The sequence below is a fragment of the Lissotriton helveticus genome, chromosome 9 (assembly GCF_964261635.1).
Source record: "Lissotriton helveticus chromosome 9, aLisHel1.1, whole genome shotgun sequence".
NCBI lineage: Eukaryota > Metazoa > Chordata > Amphibia > Caudata > Salamandridae > Lissotriton > Lissotriton helveticus.
In genome coordinates, this window is record NC_136070.1 from 374,587,920 (window position 1) to 374,610,715 (window position 22,796).

The 22,796-nt window shown below is 49.4% G+C and overlaps 1 protein-coding gene across 1 annotated transcript in view; it reads right to left on the reverse strand.

The window, feature by feature from the left end:
* The window catches only part of ATG2B (autophagy related 2B), a 1,105,913-nt gene that overhangs the window by 366,249 nt on the left and 716,868 nt on the right, over positions 1-22,796 (reverse strand). Inside the window, exons 30-31 of the mRNA XM_078660122.1 lie at positions 15,370-15,572; positions 6,801-7,027 (exon numbers count right to left, since the gene is read on the reverse strand). Of these exons, the coding sequence (XP_078516248.1) occupies positions 6,801-7,027; positions 15,370-15,572 (430 nt within the window). The remainder of the gene's footprint in view (positions 1-6,800; positions 7,028-15,369; positions 15,573-22,796) is intronic.

Below are 22,796 nucleotides of genomic sequence, written 5' to 3' on the forward strand. Positions count from 1 at the left end.
ACCTCCCATTCTTTTTCTTTGAGTTTTTCATATATGCCCGCAGGCAACAGGACCTTTAACATTTTAATGATATCAGGATACGTGTATTCTCCCATACGGAGCATGTCTTTTAATTCACGGTGGAACCCTGCTGGATCTTTGTCGTGACAGGGAATTAACTTTTTCATTTCCAAGAGTTCTATTTTTGTGATAGGGGTGTAAACAAATACTCGTTCTAGATCACCACCCGTTGTCCTAACTGGGTGTACTTCTCGTAACGGATTCTGTCTATCTATGTAAAATGATTGACTTTCTGGAGGTGAGACGTGAACAAAATGTGGATTCAGAAACGTTCGATATTTGTGGCGCTGTTCTAGAATGATACTAATTAAATCGGTACCTAGACCTCTCCATCTATACTGGAGTAACTCGTTCAATACATCATGTAGTGGACCTGGATCAGAATGCTGTTCCTCATATAGTGTAATGAGGTGTTGGATCATATACATACCTACCAGTCGCTGCTCGGCTGGGGGCAGTTTCAGAAACATTTGTGCCACTATTTCGTCTGGAAAAGTGGTAGAATCAGTAGTCCACCGGACTGCTGATCGGGCTAGTTCTTGTTCATGCATTGTACTAAGCTCACTATAGCCTATTCGTGATTTCAGAATGTGATCGGTAGCTTGGAATACTTGTTCAAGGGAACCTTGTTCTGGTGCTGGAGGAGGGAAAACTTTCTTGTGATCTAGGCGTGAATGTCTGTCGGAAAGTCTAGTTCTACCTACATACGCTATTCTGGAGGGATTCTCGTCGTCTACCTCTTCGGTAGGAGAGTCGTCTTCTTTCTCGGTTACTTGTGCTGCTTCTCGTTTCTCGTGTAACTTTATTATTTCCCTACGAATTTTCTTGTACATACTCTCTATACAATTCTGTGTCTTGTGTCTTCCCTCTGCTATATGGTCACTCCACCTGGTCAGGACTTTCATTTCTTCTTGATCTTTTCCTGGACAATCTCGTTCTCTTATTAAACAGTTAATTAAAAACTTTAAAAGCATAAGCTGGGTCTCGACTTTTCTTTGAATCATGGCGTCGCGAACACTTTCTGGATCCACTCCTGTACGGATAAAACGATATATTCTGTCTAGATGTTCTCTCATATCGGGCAGGGTGTCCAAATAGTCGGTCACCCGTCTTAAACGTAATGAATATATGACCATAGTACCATCGCCTGGAACTGGATCATAACGACATTCGGTAAGTGCTCGCTTGATATCTGTAAATGTATGAACTTTTGGCGTACGCTGTAACGCTAGTTCATGTAGCGTCATACGTCTGTGTTGAGGCGGGGTACCAGGAGGACTTCCCCCCGCGGCTCCTAAACTGGAATCGTCGGTGGGTACTGTACGTGTTGGTAGAGTGACTGATGTAGCTGGAACATGTACTGTATGCTGGGCCGGGGGTGCTGTAACAGATGTTGTAACGGGTGCGGTAACGTGAACTGTACCCACGGCCCTGGTGGCTGGAGGAACAGGAATTACATTATTTACGGGAGCAGGCGGAACAGGATTTGCATATTCTGGGACTGTATCGTCCAAATAGGACGAAAGAAAAATATCAGCTGCGGTCGGTTTGTGACGTAGCTTAATCGGAACTAATGGTGGCGGGAAATTACATGGTGCTTCTGGGGTTGCTTTTGGCAAGCCCTCGGCAAGAAGAGGATACATGCCCCTTATAAGAGCATTTCTCTGTCTGTCTGATTGTTCTGCTCTAACTCGTTCACCTTCTTCTAGAAGTTCCCTTTCTTGGGCTTTTTCTGCGGATTCCCTACTTAATTCTGTTTTTCTGAATTCTTTTTCGGTTCTTTTATGAGATTCTTTACGCCATAACTCGATGGCATCTTTCTGGGACTGTCGGGCTTTCTTTTTCCATAATGCTTCTTCTACTCGCATGATGCACTCGGCATCCCATGTACCTGATACAGGCCATCTATATTTCTCTTCTAGATCCTTGGTATAGTCGACCCATAAATCTAAATACAATATGGCACTTAAGCCATGCTTATGATACATAAAATGACCTGGACTGTCCCTAGGCGGGACAGGAACTGCTTCCTCGAGCAACCCTTTTCGGGTTTTTAACTGACGTAACTTAGAAAATAGAAGCATCCTAGACTTGAATCTGAACACAATACAATACACGATAAACACAATAATGACTAGAAAAACAAATCACTCATACCACGACATGACACATTAAATAACATTTAGAATAACAGTTCGGACAGAAATATTACCTGGTATACTGAAAACAAAGACTTGAATTTCTCGAGAACGGAACTTACTAGAATTACTAGATGCACTGCTAAAACAGTACGAAACATACCGGTCCCCTAAAGAGACACGTCAGGACCCGCATCCACCTAGGTGGACACTTCGGACTGGATCTGTGTACCCAAACCCACTGGACCAGAGACAAATTAATTGACCCTGTCTAGATACTACCCCAGCAACGGTACTCACCGGGCAGCAAGAACGGAAGGCCTCGGACTGGACTGGACTGCTACGACGTCGGACTACGAACTTCGGACTTCAGTTACAGGTGGGCCTCTGGATACCTCGGACCTTGGACTCTCGGCTTGGGCTCTGGTCGGGACTCGCCGCGTTCCTCACCGCCTCGTCTGGATGCTGGACCGCAACCTCCGTCTCCTCCGTGGGCCTGAGGGATACTTGAAGCAGAAATATCTGCACGTGCACGGTATGGTTCCGTCACGGCTGCAGAGGATCAGGGGGCCTGCGTGGCTTCGCCGGCGCGTGGGGAAAGGGCAAGTCCCTATTCGGGCGCCATTATGTGGTAAATAAATAATTAATTACCGGTACTATTTTTGAATACAGTGAATAAAACAGATAGCTCAATAAATAAGAGACAGGATTCGAGGTATCTTGAGTCTTACAGGCTTTAATCAGGCATAAGGGAAGGGACAGGAACGGGATAGCCTGCACGGAAATAGAAAGGATGGCAGCTGCCAGAGAATGGGTAAGGGGATAAGGGTAACTTTCAGTAACAGTACACAGTATATATACTAAAACAATTACATTACATTCAATACAGTAGGCGTAGCAGTAGGCGTAACTCGTAGCAGTCGCGAAAGATAAGAGTAAAATGGGTGTAACAAGAAGGCGTGTACAGGGCGTATACATAGACATGTGATGTAGACGTCATGGAAGTGTCATAAATGGGGCGGAAACATGGAGGGGGCTACCTGAGCAGCTGGGACCTTTAACCTAGTGGTGCGCGCAAACGGGCAATGACGTGTTACCAGGAAGAACTGGGGCTATGACTTCTACACTAGAAGAGGAGACTAAAGTCTGCAGGGTCAGAACGACTTGTACCTATATCATATCTGGTATCTTGTGTTTGGAATACATGTTGATAGAATCCAAAAGTTATCAGGGCAGAGGCTACTTGACACTAAGACTGGTGCATGCATAATTCTACATGTATTGCGTGTGCTAGGAATATTCTATGAATATTAATACAGTATTTCTCTTACATGGAGACAGGAAGGCTAGACCATAGCTGGAACTATTGATGCGATTCAGTAGCTTAGGAATGCAGAGAAGGAGGGCTGGACTGATAACTAGAAGCATAACATACTCTTGGCAGACTGGGAGGCAGAGCCAGGCCGGGCCGGGCACTGCGCGGCAGAAAGTAAGTGAAGGGTCAGGGATGCAGGTGGGGGCTGCATCGCTCCTCGGAGCGGGTTCAGAAGACTGGAGCTTGAATCTGGTGTCCGGGCCCTTTTGAGGCCTAGAAACGGGGACAATTCGGTGAATTAACGTGCACACTGTAAAACGTGGCAACATAGGCCTAATACTCGTTGCTTTCACGAGGACTGGAAACTGGCATACTAGAGTTGGACACAACTATGATTGCGTCTTTAATCGATCATAGGGGGATACATGCATATCGATCATGCACATATAGCTTAATATGGGGAACACGTAGGCACATGTAACATGGCAAAATTTACTTTTCCACACCTCCACGGCTTTTTTGCCTACAATATAACTTTATTGATTGCTGAATGCCTGGGTCGATCTCCCCTCGTGCCCGCTTCCGCTATGTGTCGGTACTGTCTGCAAGCTGTACCCCTTCACGATTATTTCACTATTAAAGCCTTAATTCGAGGGTAATATAGAATGTTTGTACCTATAAATAACAAAGAAATTCAGTTCGTTCATTAAGCCCGCCTGGTTTCAGGCTACCCAGATTATAAATCCAGTAGTTCTCCTGCTTTAATAAGCGCGTTTTGTTACAAGTCTTTATACTAGAACTTATGCAGTTCACCCTGCACGAGGGGAGATCGACCCAGGCATTCAGCAATCAATAAAGTTATATTGTAGGCAAAAAAGCTGTGGAGGCAATATCAGTGCGCACGCGCGAACCCCCCAGTAAGATTACCGGAAGAGAAGAGAAACAGCGGGTCGGGCCGCAGAACAGGGCACCATAGATGCTAAGGTGAGCAACGGAGACTGTAGCCAACAGACAGAAAGCGTGTAAGAACTTCCTAAAAGTAGAAGCCCACACTACGTGGAGCCTTGTAGTTTAAGAAACAAACTAACAATCCAGCGCGTGCAGCGAGGTTGAACTGCCAGTATAGCGGCTACAGCTAGCGAACAACCGCCATAGCCATTCTTAGAAACATCCCAGTATAGGAAACGCCCTGAGATAGTTAGTGAATGTTACCGGTAGAATCTTGAACGGTAACATAGATTTGGATAATAGAGACACACGAACTCGCAAAGTGCACGGCACCAATTTAGCATTGTATAAACAAACTAACAGAAACGAGTAAAGTCGTTGTATAAACAGCATATGTATTGAACTTTATGAAATCACTGATGTTGATTATTATTCTTTGATTTTTGTAGAAATTTATTTCCCTGACGAAGGCAGTAATATCTGCCGAAATGCATTGGAAAACAAGAGAAATAAATGAAATTATGGAATAACGAATCATTGTGAAGAAGCATTATGTTTTAGTCATCGGCACTTGAAGTTTGAATTAATAATCAAGAGCAGGACACTCAGCACGAATCTGTGCCCAGGGGGACAGGAATACCCAATTAGGTATCACTGCTACTAGTGGATCATAAACTGTGGATAGGCCAATATGGTGTGCCATGCTTCCTCTAACTTTAAAGCCTCGATCGACTTCTTTAGGATTGAATAAACAGAATTAGTCGATTTGGATTGTTTTTCGACCTCCAGCCAACAGTAATGTGCCAGAGAGTCGTCCTTTGCTGCCCGCATTCTCCAGTAGTATTTTACCAGCGCTCCTTGTCTTGACATGGTCTGGTTTTTTAGCCCAAATTCAAGTCTAATCCGATCTTGAGAGATGTGGCGTGGAATATTAAACAATTTTTTGAAGAGGCTAGTTTGGGCGATATTCAGAGATGCTGTATCCTTTAAGTTTAAGAGTTCTGAACCATAATGTGCCAGAGAGTCGTCCTTTGCTGCCCGCATTCTCCAGTAGTATTTTACCAGCGCTCCTTGTCTGGTTTTTTAGCCCAAATTCAAGTCTAATCCGATCTTGAGAGATGTGGCGTGGAATATTAAACAATTTTTTTGAAGAGGCTAGTTTGGGCGATATTCAGAGATGCTGTATCCTTTAAGTTTAAGAGTTCTGAACCATATGTAATTGCAGGAAGAAATTTTGATTCCACAACCTTTAGTAAGTGAGTGGTAGAACTATCACTAAGTTTCTTTTGCAAAATTTTAAATGCAAATAATAGCTGTTTGGCTTTTGTTTTTCGCTGTTCTTGGTGTAGTTTGTAGTTAAGATGACAATCCAGAGTAAATCCCAGATACTTGTATGTCCCCTCACGGTCCAAACAGTTGCTGTCAATCGTCCAAATAATTTTTGGTATTTTTTTCTGTGGACTAGAAAAACACATGACCTTTGTTTTTTCGAAGTTTATCTGTAGTTGGTTTAGGTCTGTGTATTCTACTAGTTTATTAATCAGTCGTTGTAGCCCACAATTCTCTCTATTTAGGTCATTACATTGGGAGATCTGCAGCTTTAGAAACATATCGTCACATTAAAATAAATGTGCAGTTTTGGAGTTTCCCTACAAAGAATATTCTTCAACAAATCCGTTTTCAAATGCTAAATTCTGATAACATAGCATTGACACTTTTAAGACCGCAAACTGCTTGGCATAATTACTGTTTTTGTTAAAGAGCTGAAAAATGCGTTGACTCTTCAAAGATAAATGACAATGAGTATGGTCAGGCGGAACAGACAAATAGTAGTAGACAAAGAGTGAAGTGGACTAACTCTTCCTTTACACTTAAAAATGATATCCACCTTGCTCCAATGGCTAACAGACCAACAGCGTAAACACTGTACTGTTGAAAGGTGAAATATACTACTGAAATATACTACATCAACCAGCAGGGTGTGTGCTGAAAACTTTGCAGGATTACAAGTCCCACATGCAAGACCCAGGACATATGGGGGGCCCTCAGATCTTGCCTGGGATGAAGCTGCATGTAGCAGTCAGGCGTCAAAGTCATGAAGGGTGAAAGTTTGTTATGTCCGGCTAGAACCCTACTGCTATCATGTGTTGCAGTGGATATATACCATATTATGCTCACATAGATGTCACTATAAATGATGGCGCTCTTGTATAACTGTGTAATGGACCGCAATACAGAGTATGTACTATACATGTCTCTACTAGGTGGTGGTTGTTTGCTTTTTATGTATGAAAAAAACTGTACAATATATATATTTTTTAAATGAAAGAAAAAATTACCTATAACTTTTAGCTGGGGAACCATGATGAGAATTTCCAAAATCTTTTCCGCCATACAGATGCCACACAAGTGACACTTCCTTTACGACATACCGCACTTCAGGCACAGGGAAGTGCAAGGGGGCTTTGCTTGAATCAGTCTTTCTTCCTCGCAGACTAAAATGGTTGTCTTTAATTATGATTGCATCATCTATCAATTTATTTACAACTGGTTCTTCTTCTTTATCCTGAGAAGAAAAGAAAGTTTATCTTAAACAAACTTGAGAAGAACTGAAAAAATGGATACAGTTGTGTCAGAAACATAGATGCAGTCCTGCAGTAATAAAGGCGCCCTCTTATCAATCTGCCCGTATTTCTGAATTATGTAAACATAATACCTATTTTTACTACACCTGAAGTTTTAGTTTCGGGACAGATGAAACGCTTTGAAGTCAGGCTTAGGCTTAAACCCCCTCTAAATCACATAAGTGTCAGGTCTACATCAGGGAATATTTACCATGTTCCTAATTTCCCAGGCTTATACTTGTGTACCCCTACCTAATCTTGTGTGTGCAGAATGTTCTTTGTTTAATCAACTTTCAGTTCATGGTCGACAGGTTAGCTATAATAGCAGGAATTGAGGTACTGTACCCTAAGGAGCCTATGCTTCCCGCTTACAAAGGTTCTCCGGTAAAAAGCAGCTAACCAAAGGTTGGCCAAGTACAAATAAGAATTGAATATGCTACTTACCAGTATGCATCTGTTCTTGGCATGTAGGGCTGCTGACATTCATATCTATAGCATAGATCGCCGCCTAGTGTTGGGTCCGGATGATTGCACATTGTTGTCCTGGAAGAGTCTTCGAAGTATCACGAGATAGGTGGCTCCTCCCCTGGACTACAGTGCGCATGGGCATCGACTCCATCCCCAGATTGTTTTTAGCCATTGTGGCAAAGATGGAGTGTAATAGTGTAAGCGATGGCCATGCTAAGAGTAAGTGTTAAAAAGTCTGCAGCCGCTACAGGCGCCGGGGAGGAGGGCGGGCGATATGAATGTCAGCAGCCCTACATGCCAAGAACAGATGCATACTGGTAAGTAGCATATTCAGTTCGAGGCATGTGGGCTGCTGAATTCATATCTATAGCATAGAATACATAGCAGTCCCTCCATTAACGGCGGCCGCCTGTGCCAGCTGCAGAAGTCTGAAAAAGCTGCCTGCTGCTTGGAGTGCACATCTACACAGTAATATTTAGTAAATGTGTGTGGTGTAGACCATGTGGCTGCTCTACAAATATCTTCCAAAGGGATATTACCAAGGAAAGCCATAGAGGCCCCCAACTTTCGGGTGGAGTGGGCTCTTGGAGGGACCGTTAAAGTGCGCTTAGCCTTGTGATAGCAAATCTGAATGCACTTGACGATCCACCTGGCTATACCTGCTTTGGAAATGGGGTTGCCTTTGTGCTGGGCTGAGAAGGCAACAAAGAGTTGTTGTGTTTTCCTAAAGTCTTTGCTCCTATCGATGTAGTACATCAAGGCTCGTTTGACATCAAGAGTGTGGAGCATTCTTTCGGCAACTGTTTCTGGGTTTTGAAAGAATGCGGGCAGTTCAATGGTCTGATTGACATGGAACTGCGAAACCACTTTAGGAAGAAATTTAGGGTTAGTGCGCAGCACCACCCTGTTGGAGTGAATTTGAATGAATGGCTCTTGTACAGTGAGCGCCTGTAGCTCACTAACACGTCGCAGAGACGTAATGGCAATGAGAAAAGCCACTTTCCATGTCAAGAACTGAATCTCACATGAATGTAGAGGCTCAAAAGGTGGGCCCATCAACCTGGTGAGGACCACATTGAGGTTCCATACAGGAGCTGGCGGGGTCCTGGGAGGGATGACCCGCTTCAGGCCTTTTAGGAAGGCTTTAATGGCAGGCACTCTGAAGACGGAGAGATGCTGCCTGTTCTGGAGATAAGCCGCTATGGCGGATAAGTGTATCCTGATGGAAGCGTATGCTAGATTGCATTTGTAAAGATGTAACAAATAGCAGATGATGTTGGGAGTGGATGCATCTCTAGCGGGTTGATGTTGTGTGTAGCACAGTAAATGACAAACCGCTTCCATTTTGCTGCATGGCAGGCTCTGGTGGTGGGCTTTCTTGCCTCCCGTATGATATCCATGCATTCGGGAGGCAAGTCAAGGTAGCCAAACTCTAAGACTTCAGGAGCCAGATCGCCAGGTTGAGCTGTTGCGGATCTGGATGCTGAATGTCGCCATGGCTCTGCGTCAAAAGCTTGGGCGTGAGGTGTAGCCTTTGATGCGGTACCACGGAGAGTTCCAGAAACGTGGTGTACCATGGCTGGCGTGCCCACGTTGGAGCAACCAGGATGAGAGTCATCGAGTGTTGCTTTAGCTTTCTTGCCACCAGCGGTATGAGAGGTGCTGGGGGAAAAGCGTACGCAAATCTGCCTGACCAGTTCATCCATATCGCATTGCCGTGCGACTGTGGGTGAGGGAACCTGGCAGCAAAGCTTTGGCATTTTGCGTTTTCCCTTGTGGCGAACAGGTCTATCTGTGGATGACCCCACTTCTGGAAGTACCGGCGGAGTACTGATGGATGTATCTCCCACTCGTGCATCTGGTGGCTGTACCTGCTGAGCAGGTCCGCAATCTGATTGTCCGTGCCTGGGAGGTGTTCCGCCATGAGGAAGATGTTCCTCTGAATGGCCCACTTCCACATGCTCTGAGCCAGATGAGACAACTGTGGAGAGTGCGTACCTCCTTGCTTCTGGATGTAGTACATGGCCGTCATGTTGTCCGTCCGGATCAACACGACCTTGTTGCACAGATGTACTTTGAATGCTTTTAGTGCCATGAAGATTGCCATCAGTTCTAGGTAGTTGATGTGCATCTTCTTTTGCTGTATTGTCCATAGTACCTGCACTGTGTAGTGGAGTACATGAGCTCCCCATCCCTGGAGAGACGCGTCCGCTGTCAGGATGATCTGTGGGACAGGCTCTTGGAACGGTCGGCCCTTGCAAAGGTTGTGTGGATTCCACCAATGCAGAGAGTTGTATGCCCGACCGGTGACCAACACTAGGTCTTTCAACTGTCCCTGAGCCTGATTCCACTGATGCGCTAAGCATTCCTGGAGCGGTCGTATATGTAACCTCGCGTGCGGGACTATGAAAATGCAGGAGGCCATCATGCCTATCAACTGCATGAACACTCTCGCAGGAAGCGAGTGTTGCGGTTGGAACTGTTGGATTAGCGACTGGATGTTGTTGATCCGCGCTGAAGTTGGCTGAGCCGTGGCTGCCAGAGTATTGATTGTTGCACCTAGATATTGCCGCACATGGGCTGGCTAATGGTGGGACTTTGGATAGTTCAGGGAGAGCCCCAGACTGTGAAGAAGGTGAATGGTGTGGGACATGTCGGCGGCGCACTGCTGGGCCGACTTTGCCTGAACCAGCCAGTCGTCCAGATAAGGGTAGACATGGATGTGTTGTCTCCTGAGGTGCGCCGCCACTGTCGCTAGACATTTGGTGAACACTCTGGGGGCCGTGGTCACTCCGAAAAGAAGGACCTTGAATTGATAATGCCGATTTTGAATGGTGAATCTGAGGTATTTTTTGTGTGATGGATGGAGTGGAATGTGGAAGTAAGCATCCTTGAGGTCCAAGGTTGCGAGGAAGTCTCCCTGATTGAGGAGCGGAAGAATCTGCTGCAGCGTTAGCATGTGGAAGTGTTCTGAGAGAATGTACTGGTTTAGGGGCCTGAGGTCCAGAATAGGCCTGAGGGACCCGTCCTTCTTTGGGATTAAGAAGTACAGGGATTACACCCCTGTGCCTTCCTCCTCCACTGGCACAAGCTCTATAGCGCCCTTTTGCAGCATGACGAGAACCTCCTGCTGCAATAAGTGCAAATGCTCTGTGGACATAGGACGGTGTTTTGGTGGTATGTTGGGTGGAGTGGATGTGAGCTCCAAACAATAACCGTACTGGATAAGTTTCCTGACCCACCTGTCTGTGGTGATGGATTTCCAGACTGGCAGGAACTGCTGGAGTCTCCCCCCCGACAGGTGTGGAATGGTCGGGGGCAGTGACAGGGCGTCACTGTTTGTTGGAGGCAGAGGAACGGGAGTTGTTGTTGCCCTTGCCTCTGCCCTTGGCGTTGTTGCCCCGATAACCTCCTCTATTTTGTTTGGGGTAAGAGGATTGCGCCCCACCCTTATTGAATTGTGTTTGCTGGGACATTTGGCCTCTGGAAACACCCCTATTGCCTGAGCGAGGAAAAGTGCTCCCCCGAAACTGTTGGGATTGGAGAGCTCCCATGGACTTGGCAGTCTCGGTATCCTTTTTTATTTTTTCCAAGGTGGTATCCACCTCAGGACCAAATAATCTGTCAGGGTTAACTGCCTGGTTGAGGATGGTAGTTTGGATCTCAGGCTTAAATCCAGAGATTCTGAGCCATGCTTGTCGTCTTAACATCACACTGGTGTTAATTGCCCTGGCTGCAGTATCCGCAACGTCCAGTGCACACTTAATTGAAGCGTTGGAGATGAGCTTCCCTTCCTGGATAAGCATCTCCGCAGCCTCCTTATATTGGTCTGGGAGATGTTGCAACAGGGTCTCTAGTGTGTCGTAGTGTGCCCTGTCGTAGCGTGCCAAGAGCGCCTGCGTGTTAGAGATACGCCAGATATTGGCCGCCTGAGCTGCTACTCTCTTTCCCGATGCTTCTAGCACTTTGGACTCTTTGTCCGGGGGAGGAGCTTCACCAGTGGTTTGCGAATTCGCCCTCTTGCGGGCATTAGAAACGACCAGGGAGTCCAATGGCAACTGGCCCTTGATGTAGGTGGGATCGCCAGGTGCCGGCCGGTATTTTTTTTCAATTCTAGGGTTGACCACCCTTGCCCGTGTGGGCTCTTTGAAAATGTCCGCAGCATGTTTGAGGACCCCTTTCAGCATTGGGAGGGTTTTCACAGTCTTTTCAGCGGTTGAAAAAGTGTCAAAGAGGAAGTCCACCTCCACAGGGTCAGCATGGAGTTCAACGTCGTGGTTCTTAGCCGCCCTTTCAATCAAGGCATTGAATGCCGCAGAATCCTCAGTGGGAGACGTTTTGATATTGTATATCTGAGGTTCGAGGGCGGGTTGCAGATCCCCCTGGTCACCTGTGTCCACCCATGCGTCCTGTTGTGCATCAGGATCTGTGTGGGCCGGGAAGCTGTATTCCTCATGTTGATCCCCAGCATCCTCGGCATCGGAATAAGTGGGCGAGGGCGCTGGCAACTCTTTGAGTCCGAGGAGCCAGTGGTTCGACCAAGACTGGTGAATCAGAAGCAGGCCTTTTGCGCTTCAAAGGAATGGTATACAACTCCAAAGGCGTCGTCGCCGTAATTTTCCGCTTGTAAAGCGTAAGCTTCCCAGTGTCGGCATCGATGAAACGTTCCGACTGTTCCTCCAGTAATGGTGGTCGATGCGTTAAGCCCCCAGCCGGGAGAGTAGGCGTCGACCCCACAGCACTGTGCGTTTTCGCTTGGGGCGCCGCCCGTGGTGCGAAGGCCTTCGGTGCCACCTTCGGCGGCAATGTGAAGAGGAGTGGCGTCGATGACTTGGAGGTGGGGACCGACTGCTTCGGTGCGGAAGGCGTTTTGGGGTCTTCTGCTGAGGCCTTGTCCCTGATACGCTTGAGGGAGTCCGAGACCTGCTTTGTGAAGGAAGCGGACGGCTTCGCCGATACGACAGACGACCTCGGTCCAGCAACGTGGGAAGACTCGAGCGTCGATGACTTGGGCTGGCCGGTCCGAGGCTTGACCGTGTTGGTGTCCTGGGCAACCGCTTTAGGGGCACCAACCTTTGGCTCGATGCCCTTGCCGGTCTTCGGCTCGACGACCTTTGCGGCCCTCGTCTCCGCGCCCTTGCTTGTCTCCGGCTCGACGCCCAACCCGGACTTCGGCTCGACGCCCTTGCTTGACGGAGTCTGGATGGCCTTCTTGGGCTTCTGCTCGACGCCTTTAGTCCGCTTCGGCTGGACGGATTTCACCGACTTTGCCGGGTCGACAGGCTTCTTCGGCTTGGGCTGTCCCGACACCTCGGAAGACGAGGGTGTCGACGGTGGAGCAGAAGGTTTCGGTTTCGAATGCGCCTGAACCACTTTAGGTAGTGCGGACACCGAAGGTTTCACTTTCGGTTTCGTTTTCTGTAATGGCGGCTCCGTCAAAGTGTCCGTAGCCGGGCCGGGAGGCGGGGCCGTGGATTTTGGTAGAAGGTCTTGGGTAAGGCCGATAGGCGATCCCTCGACCTGAGCCTTTGTAAGTGTTCGAACGGGGCATAGCTCGTCCTCTGAGCTATCTTCCATGGCCCCATAGGCCTCATCGTCGTCTCCTACCTCGTCGACGACTTCTTGTATGGGTAGGCCTTCGACATCCACTTGATAGTCGTAGTCGACTTCTTCCGCTGGAGGTGGAATCTGCAGCTGAACGTCGTGTTCGTCTGCTTCCTCGCTGTCGAAGATGTCCACCGGTGCCGGGGCCGACTGCCGGGCCTCCATGCGTGCCACGCGCCGAAGCCGAATCGTTTTCTTTGAACGAAACCTGGAACAAGCCATACAGTTGGCTTCATCGTGGTCCGGCGATAGGCACTTGTTGCACACCGGGTGGACGTCGATGTGTGGGTACTTCGATCCGCACACGGGACACTTCTTGAACGGGCTCTGTTCCATGTCGCGTCGTTGAGGGTCTTGCTACGTCGACTGGGCCTCGAGCTCCAAAGAGCCACGCGACTCCCTGGATGTTGAACTCGGAAGGCGAGTCCGAACAGAACCGGGCACCGAACGCAAACAATACCGACGATAAGAGACAAAAAGGCCTTTTGGCCTCGAGAATATTGTCGATTCCGAACTGAGAGAACGAAAGTACATCCAAACCCAATGGCGGAAAAAAACAATCTGGGGATGGAGTCGATGCCCATGCGCACTGTAGTCCAGGGGAGGAGCCACCTATCTCGTGATACTTCGAAGACTCTTCCAGGACAACAATGTGCAATCATCCGGACCCAACACTAGGCGGCGATCTATGCTATAGATATGAATTCAGCAGCCCACATGCCTCGAACACGTATGTTTTGTCCATGAGGATAAAAACAGGACGGATTCAGTAAGTTAAACTGAGTCCCTTGCAGTGCAAGCCTGCAGGATAAGGTGTGAATTGTCAGGAGTGTCACACCTCTCAATTACTTACTTGAGCATCCACTTGGACCTGTGATAACATATCACTGAAACCTACAACAATGGATATAAACATATCTAAAAAACAATCCACCAGACCACTTTCGAGACAGGAATAAGTTGCGGCTTGCGTGAAGAGAGTCTGGATCTAGATCCATCTAACTTTGCTTTAAAGCGATGGAGAAGGAAATCTAGCAAATAGGTCCAGTCAAACCTAGGCCCGACTCCTTTAACTGAACCTCCACCTTGGAGACCATGTTAATACCTCCTCAAAAGGTACAATATTTTGGAGTACTGTTCAACAATTTAAGCTCCATGTAACCAAATATGCATTCTATAGTCTGCCTGTCAAACGACCCCATGTTTCAAGTTTCTTGTTAATTCCAGTGGAAAATATTGAGACCCAACTTCACAATTCCCGCTGGCTGTTATATCGCGGTGACTTAATGGGGGGGGGTAACAAGTTAAATTCCCGGGAATGGGGAATAACCAGCTAGACCCGAAATTACAGGGTCCTTTAAGGTAGGCTTTTCCAAATTCTGGGCGCTCAGGGCTGATCTTACCATCTACTCTGAGCAGGTGGTAAAAATCTGCAGGGACTGTGCAAGGTTGACAGGTGTTGGTCGGCGGCGGGGAAGGAGTCTGGGGCGTTTGGAGGCTGTTTCCTGTCTTAGGGAACCATTGTATGCTCCATCCATAATACTAAAGTGGGCTGGGATGTGTGTCAGCCACAGCCGCTGCCCCACTCCTAGCCACAGGTTTTCTACTTGTGCACATAGTAAAACAAGTAAACAGAGTTCGGTGTTTCCGGACCTAGGAATTTTGGGTCCAGAAAGACCAACTACTGCGATTCGCCTAGAGTTATATACCAATCCTCGAAAACTGCACAAACATCCTACATCGGAAATGGTAAGTCAATTCGCTGCGTAACACCGTGCTCACCATAACACTCGCCACACCAGACTGTTCTACAACAGAAAACAGAAAATTACTTTGAATATACATCCAAAACAGCTTAACTTTGTAATTAATTGACAAGTATGGCACCCAACAACACGCCGGTGTCACCCTTCAAAAACAAAAAACATTACTATCAATGCAGCAACGTTATTCTACCATATTGGAAGCATATATAGTAAGACTTTATGCATTGTATGATGCAACCTAAGAGTTTACATAATTCATTTATCAGGATGGCAATTTCACTTTCAAATACTGAATACTATAAATAGAGAACAGAACATGCATAAGACTAACATCTTGGAACTCAGCTGTGGTATGATACAAGGTGCATGCTAGACATCAATATCAGTGATTTTATTAGCATTTCATTTCAACATGTTTTGCAACCAGATCAAAATAATATTCTTACAGAAATGACCGTCTTAGGGGCATAGAGAATGCAGAAGTCGTCACTTTCGGAAGGCACATCCATCATGGTTTCGCCAATTAAATGGGGAGTAAAGGGAACACGTGGTGGCGACAGCTCCTGTGAAATATTACCACTTTCGTCCGGAAACAGGAAGAGATCTGAGCATGATGGTTCTTGAATATGACATTTTTCATCTGAAACACCTTCAAAGAAAATATATTTTAAAATGCATAGAACTGTGCTCGTACTCCTATGCCATAACAATTAATATTAAACTGAACAAACTAGTAAGAAAAATGTTAAATGCTCATTATTTTAGGATCAATTTCCCATAAGAGTTTTTGTATTAAATATTAAGTATATTTACTGCTACTTATTTAGTGTAAACTCAACCTCTACAACGTTTTTATTGGAACCTAAAGTTGTTTCATAGACTACAACCTAATGTTCAGGGACGTTTATTTATTTATTATGGGGCATATGTAGGTAGGCGTTTGCGATTCGCAAACACCGGAATTCGCAGAATTCCGGCGTTTGCAAATCGCAAACGGCCTTTTGGTATGTAGGTGGCACTTAGCAAAATAAGGAATCGCAAAAATTGCGATTCCTTATTTTGCTCAAGCATTTAAGGAATCGCAATTTTGCGAACAGAACAAAGGGGGGAGGAGAGCCAAGGGATAGGTAAACAAATAGATACAGAAGGTGGCAAAACAAGCAATCATAATATCAGACTACTATAAGGGATAGGAGCAAAAACGATGCAATAAACTAGAAAAGCAGTCTCATCACCCTGAAGCACAAGTTACTTACCTTCGGTAACGATATATCTGCAAGAAACATTAGGTAGTGTTAGATTCCTTACCTTAGACTATCCCCAGGCGTCAGACTGGATCCAGAAAGTTTTTGTCAGCAGAACCCATGCGCGTCGCTAGGCGTCGTCTGCGGCCCGCGTCCGTCGTCGGTGTCATGATCGCCGGGATGGTGTCCTCGTAGTACTTAGACGCCGCCCTCGCGCGCGGACGTCAGTTCTGTACATAGCTTTCCGTGCCAGTTACGCAGAGCTATGATAGAAACCGACACTGGTGCCATGAAACTAGGGCCCTGAAAGGGATGTCCTTAACCCTAGATATCGGTTCGCAGAATGGCAAGGATGGGTGGGGCTCAGACGTGAGTCCCTTGCTCACTTTGCCACTGGATTCAAGCAAGCCGGGCTGAAGACGGCTGTAATGCCAGAAACCGGTCCTCGGAATCTTGTTTCCGGTCCAGGGAAGGCATGGCTTGGCAGTTCGGGCTGGACTGTTCCCATGAGGCACAGGGTCAGACTGATTTGCATATAGCCATGTCTGAACTGGGGTGGCAGAGTGGGCTAAAGAACGGTGATGGATCAAACCCAGATCTTTTGACTGGGTGTGAGTGTTTGATTGGTTCAGATGCTCCGCCCATCACCACCCCCTTTTGTACCGCCTTGGAAATTCCAACGCGCAGAACTGATGACATTGCACGTTCTCTTCGGTGGCGAATAGATCTAACCAAGGCTCTCTCCACTGCAGAAAGAGAGCTTGCGCCACGTACGAGTTAAGACGCCATTCGTGATCCATCCTGCACTGCGGCTGAGTTTGTCCGCCCTGGCGTTCAGGGAACCTGCCAGGTGTTGAACCACCAGGGTGACGCCCTGGTGTTCCAGCCATGTCCAGAGGCGCAGAGCCTCCTGACAGAGGGTCCATGACCCCACCCCGCCCTGTTTGTTGCAGTACCACATGACGGTGGTGTTGTCCGTGAACACCTTCACTACACTTCCCCGAACAGAGTGAAGGAATGCCTTCAGTGCAAGACGGATCGCCCGCAGCTCCAGAAGGTTGATATGTAGCCACGACTCCGCCGGAGACCAGAGACCTCTGACCTCCCTCTCTCCCATGTGGCCCCCCCAATCCCAGGAGGGACGCATCTGTAACCACTGCATGCTCCGGTTGGGGAAGGGAGAGAGAGATCGCGGTTCGTGAGCCACCACTGCAACTGACTCGCAGTGCCCTCTGAGATCAGGATGTGGTCGGACATGTTGCCCTGATCCTGTGCCCACTGAAACTTCAGGTCCCACTGCAGAGCCCGCATCCGCCACCTGGCGTGATGCACCAGCAGGATGCAGGAGGCCTTCAGCCCCAGGAGCTGCAGCGTCAACCTGACCGAGACCCGGGATAAAGACTGAAAGATCGGAATCAGAGCCTGAATATCTCGAACCCGCTGTTCGGGGGATAAACCCGAAACTGCGCTGAGTCCAGAACTGCTCTGATGAAAAAGAGCTTCTGAGAGGGGCACAGGTGTGACTTCTGCACGATGATGGAGAACCCCAGCGAGTGTAGGAGGTTGGCCGTAGTCTGGAGGTGGGAGACGACTGTCTGGGGCGAGCCCGCCTTCAACAACCAATCATTGAGATAGGGGAAGACTGAAAGCCCTAATCTGTGCAGATGAGTTGCGACCACCGCCATCACTTTCATGAACACCCGTGGGGCGCTGGTAAGGCCGAAGGGGAGCACAGTAAACTGAAAGTGCTCGTGGCCTACCGTGAACCGCAGGTAACGCCGGTGGGCCGGCAGCACGGGGATGTGGAAATACGCGTCCTGCAAGTCCAACACTACCATCCAGTCTTCTGGGTCCAGGGCAGCTAGGACCTGAGCCAAAGTCAGCATCTTCAACTTCTCCTTCCGGAGGAAGCCGTTGATGCTCCGTAGGTCCAAGATAGGGCATAGGCCTCCTTTGCCCTTTTTGGGTACCAGAAAGTAGTGGGAATAGCAACCACGTCCTATTTCTGGCCCAGGAACGCGCTCGATGGCCCACTTGGCCAAGAGGGCCATAACGTCCTCCGGCAGCAGTTGCAAGTGATCCCCCGACATGCGGTGGTACTGAGGTGGCATGGCTGGAGGGGTCGCCTCGAAGGGAAGGGTGTACCCCCTTCGGACGATTTGCAGAACCCACCTGTCCGACGTGATGGTACGCCAGTGGGGGAGGTAATGGCGGACCCTGTCCCCTACTGGTGACGAATGGGCCTGAAATGCCGGACTAGGAAGGCTTAGAGGCGGATGCTGCAGGGGTGGGTGTGGACTGACCCTGCCGGTGTCCCCCGGTACCGCTACGGCGGTAACCACGTCTGCAACCGTGTTGAGCCTGAGTCTGCAGTCTGTGGCTGACTGGACGTGGTAGTTTGGTCTGCTCTGTTCCCATGATGCACTGGGCCAGGGACAGACTAATTTGCATATAGCCAGGTTCTGAGCTGGGATGGGGCAGTGAGATAAATAACGGTGATGGATCAAGCCCTGATCTTTGGACTGGGTAAGAGTGGTCTGCTTAATTCAGACACTCTGTTCATCACCACCCCCTTTTCTGAATCGTTTTTGGCCACTATAGGTGTGGCAGGGTATACTCAGACATGAGTCCCTTTCTCACTGCTCCATCAGGATTCAAGCAAGCCGGGCCGAAGAGGCTGAAATGCCAGAAACCGGTCCCCGGTAGCTTGTCTCCTTTCTGGTGAAGAATTGGCTTGGTAGTTTGGTCTGCTCTGTTCCCATGATGCACTGGGCCAGGGACAGACTAATTTGCATATAGCCAGGTTCTGAGCTGGGATGGGGCAGTGAGATAAATAACGGTGATGGATCAAGCCCTGATCTTTGGACTGGGTAAGAGTGGTCTGCTTAATTCAGACACTCTGTTCATCACCACCCCCTTTTCTGAATCGTTTTTGGCCACTATAGGTGTGGCAGGGTATACTCAGACATGAGTCCCTTTCTCACTGCTCCATCAGGATTCAAGCAAGCCGGGCCGAAGAGGCTGAAATGCCAGAAACCGGTCCCCGGTAGCTTGTCTCCTTTCTGGTGAAGAATTGGCTTGGTAGTTTGGTCTGCTCTGTTCCCATGATGCACTGGGCCAGGGACAGACTAATTTGCATATAGCCAGGTTCTGAGCTGGGATGGGGCAGTGAGATAAATAACGGTGATGGATCAAGCCCTGATCTTTGGACTGGGTAAGAGTGGTCTGCTTAATTCAGACACTCTGTTCATCACCACCCCCTTTTCTGAATCGTTTTTGGCCACTATAGGTGTGGCAGGGTATACTCAGACATGAGTCCCTTTCTCACTGCTCCATCAGGATTCAAGCAAGCCGGGCCGAAGAGGCTGAAATGCCAGAAACCGGTCCCCGGTAGCTTGTCTCCTTTCTGGTGAAGAATTGGCTTGGTAGTTTGGTCTGCTCTGTTCCCATGATGCACTGGGCCAGGGACAGACTAATTTGCATATAGCCAGGTTCTGAGCTGGGATGGGGCAGTGAGATAAATAACGGTGATGGATCAAGCCCTGATCTTTGGACTGGGTAAGAGTGGTCTGCTTAATTCAGACACTCTGTTCATCACCACCCCCTTTTCTGAATCGTTTTTGGCCACTATAGGTGTGGCAGGGTATACTCAGACATGAGTCCCTTTCTCACTGCTCCATCAGGATTCAAGCAAGCCGGGCCGAAGAGGCTGAAATGCCAGAAACCGGTCCCCGGTAGCTTGTCTCCTTTCTGGTGAAGAATTGGCTTGGTAGTTTGGTCTGCTCTGTTCCCATGATGCACTGGGCCAGGGACAGACTAATTTGCATATAGCCAGGTTCTGAGCTGGGATGGGGCAGTGAGATAAATAACGGTGATGGATCAAGCCCTGATCTTTGGACTGGGTAAGAGTGGTCTGCTTAATTCAGACACTCTGTTCATCACCACCCCCTTTTCTGAATCGTTTTTGGCCACTATAGGTGTGGCAGGGTATACTCAGACATGAGTCCCTTTCTCACTGCTCCATCAGGATTCAAGCAAGCCGGGCCGAAGAGGCTGAAATGCCAGAAACCGGTCCCCGGTAGCTTGTCTCCTTTCTGGTGAAGAATTGGCTTGGTAGTTTGGTCTGCTCTGTTCCCATGATGCACTGGGCCAGGGACAGACTAATTTGCATATAGCCAGGTTCTGAGCTGGGATGGGGCAGTGAGATAAATAACGGTGATGGATCAAGCCCTGATCTTTGGACTGGGTAAGAGTGGTCTGCTTAATTCAGACACTCTGTTCATCACCACCCCCTTTTCTGAATCGTTTTTGGCCACTATAGGTGTGGCAGGGTATACTCAGACATGAGTCCCTTTCTCACTGCTCCATCAGGATTCAAGCAAGCCGGGCCGAAGAGGCTGAAATGCCAGAAACCGGTCCCCGGTAGCTTGTCTCCTTTCTGGTGAAGAATTGGCTTGGTAGTTTGGTCTGCTCTGTTCCCATGATGCACTGGGCCAGGGACAGACTAATTTGCATATAGCCAGGTTCTGAGCTGGGATGGGGCAGTGAGATAAATAACGGTGATGGATCAAGCCCTGATCTTTGGACTGGGTAAGAGTGGTCTGCTTAATTCAGACACTCTGTTCATCACCACCCCCTTTTCTGAATCGTGACTGGACGTGTGGGGGCGCCCCTTCATTGGCCACGAAAGGAGCGAAAAGCCGAAGTTTGCTGCCATTGGCCTAGGCCCAAGTACTTGGCCGTAGCCCTTGAGTCCTTGAAACGCTCCAGCGCACTATCAGCCTTGTCGCCAAAGAGGAGACGGCCATCGAAGGGCATGTCCATGGGGTGGCTTGGACATCGCCTGAAAAGTTGGCGGACCTCAGCCACTGTCGTTGCAATCGCCCTACCCAGCGAGTCCGTTGTGTCGAGTCCACACCGTATGGAATAGCGTGCTGCATCCCGCCCTTCCGCAAGGGCTTGGACGAGCTTGCCCGGGCCTCTTCCGGGCACTGGGGCAGCACTTCCGCAACCCTATCCCACAGAGAGTGGGTGTTACGGCCCAAAAGGCAGGCGGTGTTGACAGACCGCAACCCCAAACTCAAGGAGGAGAACAGTTTTTTCCCAAACTGATCGTACATTTTGGATTCCCGATCCAGAGGAGCGGTCGGGAATGCGGGTTGGGAGGTTGAGGCCTGGATCAACAGGCTCTCGGGGGTGGGGTGAACGGACAGGAAACTAGGGTTGCCCGGATCCGGGCGGTGGCGTCGGGCCACGTTCCGATCCACAGGGAGGCCTGTGGAGGGCATGGACCAGGTGCCCAACAGGACGTCGGTGAGGGCTTCGTTGAACGGAAGTAGAGGCTCCGAGGAGCTTGCCTGCGGTTTGAGCACCTCAGTGAGGATGTTAGTCCTCACGGCCCCGACAGGGAGCTCAAGAGCCAAGGCCTTGGCCGCCCTGTTCAACACCACACTGTAAGCAGCCCCTTCCTCCGCAGCCACGGAGGGAGGAGAGACCAATCCAGTGCTGGGCGAAGTGTCCAGACCACTGGCCTCCCCTAGCTCGTCTGCCCAGACCTGGCTCAACTGGCACTGCAGTGCCAGAGGGTCCTCAGATCCCTCCCAGTCCCCCTCGTCATCCATCTCCTGATAGTCAGGGAAAAATGATGGAGCCGGGTCGTAGGTGAATTACTCACCGCGCCGGTCAGACGCCAGACCCGAACCGGGGCTGGGACTGGGGACGACGGCGTCCAGGACGGCGTCATGGGCGACACCCTCGGGGTCGGCGCCAGCGGGGAGTCATGAGGTCGACCAGAGACGACCCGGATCCGGGCCCAGATCCTGAGGGGTTCTGCGGCGTCGGGACCAAACTCGAGACGGCGGCGGGGCCGAAGTACCCGACGGCGCTGAGGCCGAAGCAGCCGGCCCGCTAGGACTCCCAGACGGACCCGCGGGCCCGAAGGCGCCTCGTCAGGGTCCGACAGAGGGAAGTGAGTCCTCATGGCCACGAGGAAGTCACGTATCTCGTCTGGCGTCGCGTGCAGCCCAGGGACCGGCGGGTGTGGAGCTGGACGCGGCGTTTGCGGCTCCGTTGGAGCTGCGTGGGCGGTGTCGCCCGAACCCCCGGCCGCGTCACGCGAGCGTCGGGTGGAGTCAGAAGAGCGATGACGCCTCTTGGACTTCTTTTTCGAGTGCCTCAACTTACCTGAGGACTTGGAGCCCGATGAGTGGTGTTGACTCGTCGAGCGACCGGTCCCTCGACTTCCTCCTCGACCGGGACCTCGAGTGGCGCGGAGTCGTCTGCCGGAGCTCGAGTCGCTTATGGGACCGCTCCCATCTAGCCTTCGAGGTCAAGGCCCGGCAGTCGGGGCATGACTTGTCATCGTGGTCGGCCCCGAGACAATAAAGGAACCGACGGTGGGGGTCGGTCACCGACATCAAGCGGTGACAGTCCTCGCAAGGCTTAAACCCAGGTATCCCTATCGGCACCGCGAGTCGAAGGTCGACTCGAGAAGTGATCAAAAGTGATCCAAAAAGTTGGTCAAAAATTTACTGGAGTACTGCTCTTCCCGGATCTGCGCTTGCTGGTGCGGAAAAAAGAAGAACTGACATCAGCACACGAAGGCGACGTCTAAGTACTCTGATGACGTC